At 37.6% G+C, this 12,918-nt stretch overlaps 3 protein-coding genes across 4 annotated transcripts; 1 reads left to right on the top strand and 2 right to left on the bottom strand.

Moving 5' to 3' along the window:
* Positions 1-1,942: 1,942 nt before the first annotated feature.
* Positions 1,943-5,312, bottom strand: LOC104901062 (F-box protein CPR1). Of its 2 annotated transcripts, none has more exons than XM_010688606.4 (3): positions 4,013-5,311; positions 3,275-3,374; positions 1,943-2,308 (listed from the first exon to the last, which is right to left on the bottom strand). In XM_010688606.4, exons 1-2 carry the CDS (start codon positions 5,224-5,226, stop codon positions 3,326-3,328), a joined length of 1,263 nt encoding a protein of 420 aa, XP_010686908.2. In that variant the 5' UTR covers positions 5,227-5,311; the 3' UTR covers positions 1,943-2,308; positions 3,275-3,325. The 2 variants fall into 2 exon arrangements, with proteins under 2 accessions (XP_010686908.2, XP_010686909.2); XM_010688607.4 differs by lacking the exon at positions 1,943-2,308 and adding an exon at positions 2,702-3,154 and having other exon boundaries at positions 4,013-5,312.
* Positions 5,313-6,085: 773 nt separating this feature from the next.
* LOC125494130 (uncharacterized) lies at positions 6,086-6,799 on the bottom strand. Its single transcript, XM_048637702.1, has one exon. The coding sequence runs from the start codon at positions 6,797-6,799 to the stop codon at positions 6,086-6,088; it is 714 nt and encodes a 237-aa protein (XP_048493659.1).
* Positions 6,800-8,703: 1,904 nt separating this feature from the next.
* LOC125494129 (uncharacterized) lies at positions 8,704-10,209 on the top strand. The gene is made up of 3 exons (XM_048637701.1): positions 8,704-8,892; positions 9,007-9,252; positions 9,562-10,209. Exons 1-3 carry the CDS (start codon positions 8,704-8,706, stop codon positions 10,207-10,209), a joined length of 1,083 nt encoding a protein of 360 aa, XP_048493658.1.
* The last annotated feature ends 2,709 nt before the right edge of the window (positions 10,210-12,918 follow it).

The following is a 12,918-nucleotide window of genomic DNA, read 5'->3' as shown; positions in this document are numbered from 1 at the left end:
TTGTAAAGTATTAATGGAGATAGTGAGAGTGTTTGCTATGGAGTATGGAATAATGAAGATTAGTAATAGCTAGAGAGAAAGAGTTATTGCATGCTATTGTCCCATAGTGGTTTGTGTCTAAAGTAGGTTATAATACACGAATATATATATAGCTAAAAGAATGTCCTCCACTAAGAGCCGGTAGATTGCACCTCCCCTTTATTTCTCAACTACTCCCTTGTTTATCTCAACTAAATTGCACGTGAGCCCACACTCCTTGCCACTTATTTAGCCATTTGATAACTGCTTCTCATATCCAATATTTCAAATTCCTTTTTGCCACCAACGCATAATATATTGGGACAAACAGTGGACCTCCGAGACATGGAGGTGGTTATGGTGGAAATCGAATTCGGAAAAATGATTATAGGTGGAACAAGAAGACCACTTAAGAAGATGAAGATCGGAGTTGGAAATTAGGGTTTGATTGAGGTGGAGTTTGACAAAATCAGGGGTGTTAATTAAGAATTTCCAGGATTTGGAGACGCATTGGAAGCGAAGGAGTTATATTACACGCAATCATGACAGAATTTCGGTGATTATCCCAATTGGAAGTGTCGTCATTGTTGAGCTCTTCTATTCTGAGTTTAAGGCTTTTAGCGGGTCTTTCAGGTCGTTTCAAATTCTCTACAGGAGGATTTTTGTTTGTTGAAAGTGGGAATGTGGCCTCCACTTTTCTCCATCCATCCCAATTCCCATGTTAAAATTGATTAATATGAGATGGAGGGAATAATTCGGCACACAAAAAAAAAAATAAAGAATATGCAACTAATTTGAAATTCTATAAAAAGAAAATGTTACAACTAATATAAAGAAAGTGAGAGACTAAAATATAAATTTAGATTCTTATGGAAAATTTTTATTATGTAGTACTGGTGCTCTAGATTCGTTAGTTTTTTATTTTTGTTATTGAAGTTAGGGGTTTGAAAGAAGGGATTAGATGGGCTCTTTCTTTAGGAATTAGCAATCTTATTATTGAGGGTGACAATTTGGTTATTATCCAATCTATTAAAAATATTTGGAAAATTTCCTTGAATATTAATTCTCTTATTCTAGATGCAGGTGGAAATATGTAACACTTTGAGGATGTCCAAATTTGTCATGCGTTTCGAGAGGCTAATGCTGTTGCGGATGGGATGCATCATCGAGGTCACACGACGACTAATCTTACTTATTGGTTTGATGTTCCTGATTTCCCTTTTTTTTAATCATTTGTAAGGATGCTTTAGAATGGCCCAAATCTTGAGATCCACCCTAGTTGTTTCTTTCATTTAAAAAAACAATATTAATCTAGATTGGTCTACTACGCTCTACATAAAAAAGAAAGAAAGAAACTTTTTGTCAAAAATTAAAAAGAAAGAAAAAACCCCCTAAAAATTTGTAAAAGATGAATACATATAGATTGAAAAGTTTGATTTTGTGAAAAAAAAAGTCATTATGTCACGAAGAGAAAATATTGTTATGATAAACTAATATCATTATGATAAACTAATGTTAGAAAGGGTGACTATATTAAAAAAAAATGATCACTTAATAAATACTAACTACATAATGTAACTTAAGATTTTAAAAGATTACTATAAGGAAAGAAAGAAAGATCACTATTTAAATAAGTCGCTTTGGTCTACAATAATATTTATTGTGAACCAGGTCCATGCAAGACTAACTCTCTTTATTCATAAATAAATTGGAATGAGTGTTACTGTTGTTCTTGGTTGAGTTTAACTTGGACTCAGAAGTCGGAACTTTACCATTTCTCCTCTTCATACTTATTATTCCGTATAATTCTCGTCGACGTTAGTTTATCCTCTATGTAAGTCGGCGCGAAGAGGAGGAAGGATGGCTTCATACTTCAAATGAGCCTAGAACCTAATGCAACTGGAAGGCTGGAACTGGAAGGACAGAACTAGAAAACTGAATCTCCATAATAGCTCAGAATCTCACTCACAAAAACATCCGCAAGCCAAATCTACTTCAAGAAAGTACACGTGGGATACAAATGATTGACCTCTTCAAATTTTGCAAATGCAAAAAAAAAAAAAAAAAAAAAAGAAACACAGAGAGTTTATATTGAGCAAAGAAACCATCTCTTGTTACAAGCTGGAAGGATGAAATTTCTAGATGCAGCAAATTCATGGCAGATTCGCACCAGTCACCTTCATCCTTACATCTCCAATTTGGACCACATATCATCTGGAAACTAGAACACCTTCATGTACTCAGGGAATTTATGGAGGGCGAGCAGATCAGTTGCTACACCTGTCCAGACCTACAATAGAGAGTTCTACTTGAGCTCGAAGCAGTGCAATTAAGATAACAACTCACACTTAGATGAACACTTCTTGTTTAAGACTGTCGAACTGTCCAAGAGATCCAAAAGGTTCTTTCTCTTGCAATGAATAGTCCAAGAAGCTGAAAACAGCTACTATATTGAAAGTTTAAAATTCTTAATGTTAAGACCACTTTTGGGTCTTAGTATACAAATCATATGGCAATCACAAGAGCACAAACTTGCTCACATTAATGTGCAATGAAACCCTTCCAAGTTAAGGATCTTATTGATTCAGTGGTGTTCTGTCACTTTATAGTGCAAATGCAACTTGCAGACAAGCCAGAAGCCTAGATCAATAACGAAGTTCTGCTTATAGAAAGTTCTTAAAGATGCAAAATGAACACGAAGTGTAGACGTTAATTACCATCATGGCATCACCAACAAAGCAAATGCTTTTAGCAGAACATTTTGATTCACATGAGAGAACATGTCCGTATCATTTTACCAAAATCAGAAGAGTAAACTCAGTCAAGCACATAATTTATGAGTCAGATACTTCTGTGTAATTTAAGCTATATGTATAAACCCAACAAGTTCATGGTTTGAAGTTCGAATATCGCCAACAAAAAGTGATGCCTACTCTATAATATCAGATTGCAAAATCTTGCTTGTCCAATTTATGTGTTTCTCTTTACAGATTCTGTAAATAAGGCTGAAAATTTCTGTTCGGTCAACATCAATCCAAGAAATACCAATATAATTTCTATTTGTATCACCCCTGTGGCTCATTTACACCAAAAAACATATGATTCTTTTCAACGTCAAGGGTACTGCAGGGTTACCCTGTATATTGCCAAACTGTTAACAGTAAAATATGTAAAAAAAAAAAAGAATAATGAAGCAGCTGAACAAGGTAGTTGAAACAGAAAATTTTGATCAACACAAGTCGACCTTAATACTTACATCAGATTGTTTCGAACGCGCAGCAGCCACATCTTTAATCAGATCATAGGCTCATAGCCTCAACTTGAAACCCACAGAAAGAAAATTGTCCAAATCTTCACTGCAGAAAAGAATGGAGAGTTTCAGAGTGTGAATTACCTCCAATTCAATGCATACAATATGGTCCATTGAAGACAATAAAAAGCTTACTAAAGAGAAGCATAATCACTCAACATGAATCATCTAATTCCAAATACAGAGTATATAATAAAGATATAAAAATGAAGAAACTTCAATTATGGAGTACTCCACAGACCATAGGCAAAAACATTGGAATAATCTACTGGCAATATAGAGATATTGAACATACTCCAAATTGATTTATCATAGGATTTATCTTGAAGAAGCACTGTGATATCTCTCCTTAGGCAATAAGGAAAACATTGACAATGGACCTAGTGGCCTCGGAATTATGAATTCCAACAGACATCAGAAAGATCTTATAACAGCGTCAGTGCAATCCTTGATTAATCTACTGAAACGCGCTTAATGTAGGTTACCAGCTACCTAAACATGATTTAATCTATGAATTATGAGGTTTTCATCTAGGTAAGAATAACAGGCATCCCCAACCCTTACAAGCATTGATAGTAAGCGATTAAGAATAAATACCATATATCAACATAGCAATTACGAAACAGACAAGTCACAGTACAACACAGTATAAACATTAACAAGATAGATGAAATTTCTGATTACTTATTCTTTTTGTTCTTTCTTGGCAATGCTCCTGTTCCAGTTTCTGGATGCACCTTATATTCAAGCGAAACGAGGCTGCCCAGCATATACGAAGTGTCGTAATACGTATTAGGCAGGCCACGAGGAGTAAGTTTCTCAAACTTCTTGGACTCCCAATCATACCAACCAAGCTCCAAACAGTCTATCTCTATCAACACTCGCCGCCCATCTTTGGAGTACACAACTGGCTTAATACTAGTAACAGAAGTCGAAAAACTCGTCAGCTCAGAAATGGCAAACAATTTAACCCAAGAATTTTTGTTTCCACACTCCTTCATTACCCACAAATCAGCTCGCTCGAGTACACGATTACGCACATTATCTTCATCAACGTAAGGTAACAACATATGACTACTAAGTTTAGTAAGATATATCACCATTACAGACAACTCTCCTCCTAATTCTCTCATATGAAATTCCAAATAATCCCAATTAGTCTTACACTTATCATCATGATTGGGGCAGTCCAAAAGGGAAAAACACTCGGTCCGTACATCGAAACGAGCAATCCTCTTACGTTGCTGCAAATCCAACTCATCGGAACTCACAACAAAATACAAACCCTCACCAACAAGAACACCATGAGAATCAGCATAAGGCAGATAATATGAATTTGGTAAACCTTGAATAGTTTTCCATGAATGATTGTTCAGACTATACAACGAAGTCTCATTGTAGCAACACTTGCGGCAACTATACCCTTGATGAATCCTCAATACTTTGTAATCATCGTTGTGGCGGTCGTACCCAAATCCGAACAATACGACATCCTTTCTAGGGTTTGGGGTCCGTTTCATTGGGAGCTTGCGATGCGACTTGGTAAAAGGATTGTGTAAGAATACGTCGATTTTGTCGTAATCGGAGATGCAAACGACGCCGTTGCAGCAGCCAAATAATTCGACTTCATCGAATTGGAGAGGGTGGTTGAGCTTGGTGAAGGAGAGGTGGTTGTGGGGGAGATCGAGCTCGGCGGAATAGAAAGAGGCGTCTGCTGATGATTTGAGGAGATGACGATCGGAATTTGAAATTAGGGTTTGATTGAGCTGGAGTAGGATGAAATTAGGGGTTTTTATTAAGGAGCTCCAGGATTTGCAGACGCATTTTATCCGTAGAAGTGATTTTACAGGCAACCGTGACAAAATTTCTGCGATTATTTCAGTTGGAAATGTCGCCATTGTTGCTCAAACTCAAAGCTCTGGAAATTTCTTAGCAAGTTCTATCGAGTCTCATAGACCAAGGAATGTAAAGGAAATTTCTTAGCAAGTTCAGGTACTTCTAAGAAGCTGGTTGGTTCACCTGGGGGTGGGCTTTGGTTCACGAAGTGGTATAGGTTTGGAACAAGGAATGAAATTGTGGTGGCATTTAGTTCATGAAGCGGTGTATAGGTTTGAAATAAGGAATGAAATTGGGGTGGTATGGAATTGGGAACTTGATATTTGATTCCATGTGTTTGGATATGTCTTGGAATAAATTTTTTCCTTTTTATTTTTATACCTAAAGGTTTGGAATGAGTCATACCCACCTCATTTCTTGGATTTCTAAACCTCATACCTTATAGTTTTGATGTATGGGTTTCAAAATTCAAAATTTTGCAAACAAATGCTAAGTATAGGTTTTAGTCATTCTAAACCCATATCTCATACCTTATTTTTTTGAACCAAACACCCTTCATAGAAAGGAAAGGAAATGAAATCGAAGTAGAGGAGATAAATGGTACCAACAATAATCTATACTAAGATATTAAAAGGCGTTCATAAAAATGTGTATGTGCCATGTGGCACTCTCCTCTAAGGCTCTAATGTAAATGTTCTATTTTCATGTCAAACCCCTCAACTAAAAAAATAATGTTTCGTGGTTAGAAGGTATTGAACACATGACCTTTGAAAGGTAAAGTGACAGCTTAACCATTGATCCAATATAACATCATTGTTTAATATTTTAAAATAGAATATGATAAGGTCGGTAATTATATTACATTAAAAGATTACACAAGGATTTAGATTTTTTTTTTGAGGGGAAAGAGAAGTGCATTAATCAAAGGGACAAAGTGTCCATAAGTATATAAGGTGTTACAATACTAGGGCAGTGATGTTCCCAACATTGCTCAACACCAAAAGGCACAACTCTAGCAAGGTTATGGGCAACAGTATTCCCATCCCTTTTAACATGAGAAAAAGAAACAGAAGAAAATGCATTGCACATAGCAAGAATGTCCCCAAGTATTGCATCCAAATCCGAGAAGAAAATTGCTGCTTTCGATAACCTTTTCGTTGCTACCAGAGAGTCGGATTCAAAAATCACATCACCATATCCATGATCTTTGGCCAAGCGGGTTGCCATATAAATGGCCTTACATTCAGCTACCTCGGGGGGCCAGTAGGCACGCACACGTCTAGTTGCAGCAAAGCACACCTTACCTTCCGAGTCGCGGGCTATCACTCCAAGTCCCACCCATCCTTCCTCGGCCAAACTTGCATCCGTGTTCAATTTAATAGCGCCAAACGGGGGAGCAGACCATCGGCTTGAGCTCGTAGCCGCAGGGGAGCGCACTCCTCCATAAATCCTCACAGCATAGTTATTAAATTCAACAACTTGTCTCATAATTCTCTGGCCCACAACAGTGGCAGGGTGACTTGTAAACTCAAAGACTTTCCTGTTTCTTTCAACCCAAACGTTCCATAGGATATAGCATCCCTTTTGAACCACAGTTGCATCCATCTCACTCCATCTAACGAGGGTATCACACATGGCTTCATCTTCCACCCCTGGCAATAATATATGACAACCCAACTCTTCCCACAACTTCAGCGACCTCGGGCAACGATAGAATATATTGTAATTGCGTCTCATCCTCTCTATCACAACAGGGGCACCCTGCTTCGTCGATGAGGTGGCGTCTCTGAAGTACTTTCCTCACTGGGAGCGAACTACACAAGTATTTAGATAACTAACACATTAATGGTAATGATAATAGACTATCTTAGACATAAACTCTTACTCCAATTTCTTGTATTCTTCAAATTATGACGTCAATTTTTTCCTCACGAAACAAAATTTATGAAAAGAAACAACCTGGGGCATCGCCCGGGACACTCACTAGTTGTTACTTCATTAGGTGTTTGTGTCAACAATAAAAAAGAATTATTTTTAAGAGTATAGTAGAGATCTTCACGGGCGGGATGGGACAGCCCGGCTAAGCCCGCCCATACCGACCCTTAAAGTTGCGGGTTTGGATAACAAATTTTGATAAAATTATCTAAATAGGCGGGCCAAGCCCGGCCTGTTAATATTAATGGGCGAGTATGGACAACCTCAAGCATATCGCGGGCTAGCCCGCTCGGCACATTTATCATAATATCTATTTTATATGAAATTTAATTTTTTAATCTTACTAATTTAATGTTGATTAATCTATTGGAATATATAGTTTATTTGCACTAATATAGCTTTGGTAACACTTAATTATCTTTCTTATTATCTTTACAACTTAATTTGTCGTTCTGTAACATTTTTTTTAACTTTCTCTTCACCTTACATTGTGATTATTAACTTTTTTTTTTTCTATTTTAACCAAAATTATTTTTGATCTATATATATATATTAAAGGAAATTAGCTAGACTTATTTGAAAAAAAAATAAAGGTATTAATAGGCCCGTTAGGCTCACGGGGACCCTTCCGTTTATTATGGCTGGTCATGGAAAAAGAGTTAAGTCCGCATAAAAGGCTTGGACCAGGCATATTAGGCCCACTGGACAAAAATTCAAGGTTAGACTCGTCCCGCAACCCGCCCAAACCCGCAAATGATCACCTCTAGAGTATATTGGATGGTTGAACGCGATTTATCAAATATTATATTAATTTCTCTTCCCCAACATCACTCATACCAAACGTACTCAAAAACCTCTATTTTTTTTTACTCCTAATACTTGAACCAACTTTTGAGGTCATGAGAATGGAAGAATAATGCTGGGATGGTGGCCTGGCGCATTTAAAGTGAATATATTAGTTATGACTAGCTAGTACATTCACTGTGCAATCTGTCCTAGCGAGGGGACTCCTGAATTTTGGTGTACATATGTCTATGGGTTTAATGACCATCACAGCAGGAATGAGTTATGAACAGGATTAAAAGATTTAGCAAGCAAATGCAGAAGACCTTGGGTATTGTTAGGGGATTTTAATGCACTGACATGTGTTGAAGACAGATTGGGGAGTACTGTAAGGCAAGCTGAGATAAGACCAATGCTTGAGTGCCTAATTGAGTGTGGCTTGGCTGATGTGAAAGCTAGTGGTCGTCACTTTACCTGTACAAACAAGCAGGAAGGTGATATTAGAGTTTTTTTCTAGGATTGACAGAGCATTAGCAAATAGTGAATGGAGGGATGTATTTGACCTTGCAGAAGCTGCCTTCTTGCAAGAAGGTAATTTTGATCACACCCCTATTATGCTGAGTGTGTATCTTGACATCCAACAGAAGAAACCTTTTAGGTTTTGCAATGCCCGGTGCTCTTACCCAGTGCTGCTGGATGCTGTGAAATAGGAGTGGATAAAGCCTATAAGGGGGTGCCCTATGTATAGGGTAGTTGAAAAGTTAAAAGGTGTTAAAAGAGCTATAAGGCAACTGAAAAAGCAGGGGTTTGGGGATGTAGAAATGGAAAAAATAAAAGCTAAAGATAAGCTGGATGATGAAATGATGCACAAGGAAAAGATTGCTAGGGAGAGACATATGACATCTAGAAGGAATGTTTACTCCATGTTACAGCAAAAGGCAAAGATCAACTGGCTCAAGTGTGGTGATGAAAACACTAACGTGTTTTATCAGGCTATTAAAGCTAGAAGGGTAAGCAACAGAGTGCATGCGGTTCATACTACATCTGGTGAGTGGGTGAATACTCCAGAGAAGGTCAAGGAAGCATTTCTAAAGTTCTACCAGAACTTCTTTGCTGAAAAGTAGCAGCGGCAGCCTGTGCTTGCTGGACTTGTTAATAAAGGGAAGAGGATAAATGATAGCCATATGAGAATCATTAATGCTCCTTTCACAAAAGATGATGTTGGAAGAGTGATATTTAGCATTCCAAATGGAAAGCCCCAGGTGCTGATGGGTTCAACAACTGTTTTTTACAAGCACAACTGGGAGGTTATTCGGGAGGAAGTCTCTGAAGCAATTCTTGATTTCTTCAAGATTGGGAAGCTCCTTAAGGTAATTAATGTCAGTACACTTACCTTAATTCCCAAAGTAAAATGTCCTAAGAGTGTCACTGAATTTAGGCCAATAGCCTGCTGTTCCATACTGTACAAATGCATCACTAAGTTGATTAGTGAAAAGTTGAACAAAATACTTCCTGACATAGTCTCCACCACATAAGGTGCATTTGTGTCTGCGAGAAGCATTATGCACAATGTTATGCTGTGTCAAGATCTTGTGAAATGTTGCAACAGGAGGTCCACAAGAGCATGTTGTATGATGAAGTTTGATCTAAAAAAAGCATATGATACTGTTAATTGGCAGTTCATTCAACAAATGCTTGAGGGTGTAGGGTTTCCTAGTTGGTTTGTACAACAAATCATGACATGTATAACTACTCCCAAATTCTCAATTATGGTGAATGAATCCCCAAGTGGGTTTTTTTGGTGCTCAGAGAGGTCTGAGACAGGGGGGGACCCCATGTCTCCTCTCTTATTTTCCCTTGGAATGGATTACCTCGATAGAGTCTTGAGCTTTGTTGGGGAGCAAGTAGAGTTTATTTTTCATGTGAAATGCAAGAACATAAAGCTTTCCCACTTGTGCTTTGCGGATGATCTTCTGCTATTATGTAATGGCGATTTTAGATCCATTTACACTCTACTTCAAGGATTTCAGATGTTCTCTAATGCATCTGGCCTTGAGGTTAATAGAGCTAAATCAGAAGTGTCTTATGCTGGGATGACTACTCATGAAATCCAAAGGGTAACTGATGTAAGTGGGTTTCAGTTTGGGACTCTTCCATTTAGATACTTGGGGGTCCCAATCTCAACAACCAAATTGAAAGCTAGAGACTGTCAAAAGATGATTGAGAAGATGGTATTCAGAATTAGAACATGGTCTACTAGACATCTCTCATTTGCAGCAAGATGTCAGCTAGTGAACAGTGTGCTCATGAGTATTAATGTCTACTAGGGCTAGGGATGTGCAAGGGCCGAGTTTGAGTCGGGTCTAGCTAGACCCTAGACCCGGACCCTAAGGGTCTGAAAAAATTGGACCCTGACCCAGACCTTTAGGGTCTGGAGGGTCCAGGCCTAAATTCTTTATTTTGTCAAATTTTCAACATTATTAATATCAATAATCATCTGAAATTTGCATGAAACAAACACAAACATATAGATTGAAAAAAAAAACAAACACAATTCACAAATATATAAATTTAAAAAAAATGAAACAAACACAAACATACAAACTGAAAAAAAGGAAACAAACACAACTTACATAAGATTTCAAAATAGGTGTTTTGGTGTTTTAGTTAGGTTTTAGTCATTTAGAAAATCAATTTGTTTTTTTTAAAAAAGTTAAAATGTATATATTAAATAAGTTTAGGGTCTAAGGGTCGGGCCTGGGTCCAAAATTTTAAGACCCGTACCCTAAAAAGTTCACTTGGACCTAGACCTGGACCCTTAGGGTCTGAAAAAGTTGGACCCAGACCCTTAAATTAGGATCGGGTCCAACAGGGTCCGGGTAGGGTCCTGGACCCATGCTTATCCCTAAATGGGGCCAAATGTTTGTTCTCCCTAAGAGTGTGCTAAAAGAAGTTAATAATATCTGCAGGAATTTCTTGTGGAGTAGAACTCATAATGATGCTAAGCCAGAAGCTATTCATTGGGAGCAATTATGCAATACTAAGGCTAATGGAGGGCTTGGTTTTCGAGACGCCCATTTGTGGAATATGATAGCCATCAGTAAGCTGGCTTGGTTTGTGTCCCAGAAAAAGGACAACTTATAGGTCAAGTGGGTTAGTGAAATATATGTAAGAGATAACTCTTGGAGCACTTATATATGAAGCTCCAGCCACTGCCAGTTGGGCATGAAAATACATCTGTGCAGCCAAGAATGAGCCAACTACAAGGCTATATAGGGATGCGTGGCTAAGGGAACTAACTTTAGCATTAAGAAGCACTATTAGTCTATAAGAAGAAATGGTGAACAGGTGCAATGGTGTAGAAGTGTATGGAACAGACTCTCTCCACCTAAGCACAGGATAATTGAATGGCTTACTGTGCAAAATATATTGAAAACCAAAGTTAGACTTCAAATGATGAATATCAGCAATGATGATACATGTGTGGTTTGTGGGCTTTTTTCTGAAACCATAGCTTACTTCATGTTCAATTGTCATTTCAGCTGGCAATGTATGAATAGACTAATGGAATGGTTACATGTCCCATGGAGAAGCAGGGGTCTGATGCATATGTGCAGATGGGCTAGGGACAGATTCAAGGGGAGTAGGCTGCAAAAACAGGTGATGCTAGTCACTATTGCTGCCACAATCTACTTCATTTGGAGAAATCGCAACCAAGCTTATTGGGAGCATACAGTTACAAGGATTAAGAACACTGTACAGGAAATTATATACGTTGTAAAACATAGAAGTTCTTCTTAGTCTTAAAGTAAAAGATAGTGATAGAAGGTGGATAGAGAGCTTGTAACTCCTAGGTGTGTCCAGGCTTATCTTTTTTATTGCAAATGCAATCTCAAGGTGTTTGGTGAATTGAGCTTATAACATTACTTAATTTCCAAAAAAAAAAAAATATCATAAGTGTTTCCTCATAGGAACGCCCGCCGATCTAATCAGGTACTCTTCGTACTTTGTCAACAAATATCGATATATAGTACCCCTTAGCAGTTCCCTCATCGTCCTTCTGTGGCTGGTACTTGTCTAGTAGACGCCACTGGTACTTACGAAGATAATCAAATTCTTCCTTCTCTCTTTTTTTTTTTAAAAAAACCATCAAGTTTACCTCCATTAATAAATGATAAGTATCTATAATTTTTTATATTAACTTTATTAACTTCAATTTAACGACGAGATTTATTATCGTTTTTTGCGTGTCCTCAAAAATTTAGAGTTGATGCAAGTTCTCCTAATTTATGACCTACCATACGATCTATTATGTAAATGGGCACGCGTTCTCTTCCATTATAAATAGCAACTGTGTGTCCAATCATTGTGGGTATAATGGTAGATGTCCGTGACTAAGTTACTATTATTTCTTTTTCTGCCTTTGTGTTAAGTTTCTCGATTTTTCTTAATAAATGATTCGCTACAAAAGGATTTTTTTAGTGAAGGTGTCACAGTTAATTACTCCTATATTTTTTTATGTAAAGATGAAGAAACTAATTCTATTTTCATTTTCTTTCTTATTTACTACGTCGACGGATAATAAAATTATCACTATATTTATTCCTTTTTCTACCTCTTCTTCCAAGTGCAGGATAACCCCAAGGGGTTGTGGGATTTTTTCTACTAATTGGGGGCCTCCCTTCACCCCCTATGAGGATGGTCTACAGGATTCATAACTGCTCCTCTTACTACAAGACGCTTACCTAGCCGACGTTAGATCCGGCTCTATCCAACCTTTTCTGGTTCACCCAACATTCCCCACTTGTCTGAACCAAATTTGTTTTCGCAATAGACAAATGCACAAGGAATATACTCTTTGGCAAAACAGAGAGTTAGCTTGGCATTACAGTTTACAACACCAACCAGAGGAATCAAAACTTATTAGTTTCTGTGATCCAACTCTATCTCCTATATACAATGGAGTTTGTAGTGAGAACGTTGAATCAATGAACACTCTTCTCCTCCTGCCAGAAAATCACACAAATCTGTCACAA

The sequence above is a fragment of the Beta vulgaris genome, chromosome 8 (genome assembly GCF_026745355.1).
Source record: "Beta vulgaris subsp. vulgaris cultivar EL10 chromosome 8, EL10.2, whole genome shotgun sequence".
Taxonomy (NCBI): Eukaryota; Viridiplantae; Streptophyta; class Magnoliopsida; order Caryophyllales; family Amaranthaceae; genus Beta; species Beta vulgaris.
The sequence above is the reverse complement of the archived record's forward strand: the minus strand, read 5'-3'. Positions and strand labels throughout refer to the sequence as shown.

Coding starts and splice junctions, on each gene's coding strand:
- LOC125494129 (XM_048637701.1), top strand. CDS start 8,704: ATGGAAAAAATAAAAGCTAAAGATAAGCTGGATGATGAAATGATGCAC. Junction 8,893..9,006: donor AGGCTATTAAAGCTAGAAGG/GTAAGCAACAGA, acceptor GCTGAAAAGTAG/CAGCGGCAGCCTGTGCTTGC. Junction 9,253..9,561: donor AGATTGGGAAGCTCCTTAAG/GTAATTAATGTC, acceptor GTTAATTGGCAG/TTCATTCAACAAATGCTTGA.
- LOC125494130 (XM_048637702.1), bottom strand. CDS start 6,799: ATGTGTGATACCCTCGTTAGATGGAGTGAGATGGATGCAACTGTGGTT.
- LOC104901062 (XM_010688607.4), bottom strand. CDS start 5,226: ATGGCGACATTTCCAACTGAAATAATCGCAGAAATTTTGTCACGGTTG. Junction 3,375..4,012: donor AGAAAGAACAAAAAGAATAA/GTAATCAGAAAT, acceptor TCTTTTCTGCAG/TGAAGATTTGGACAATTTTC.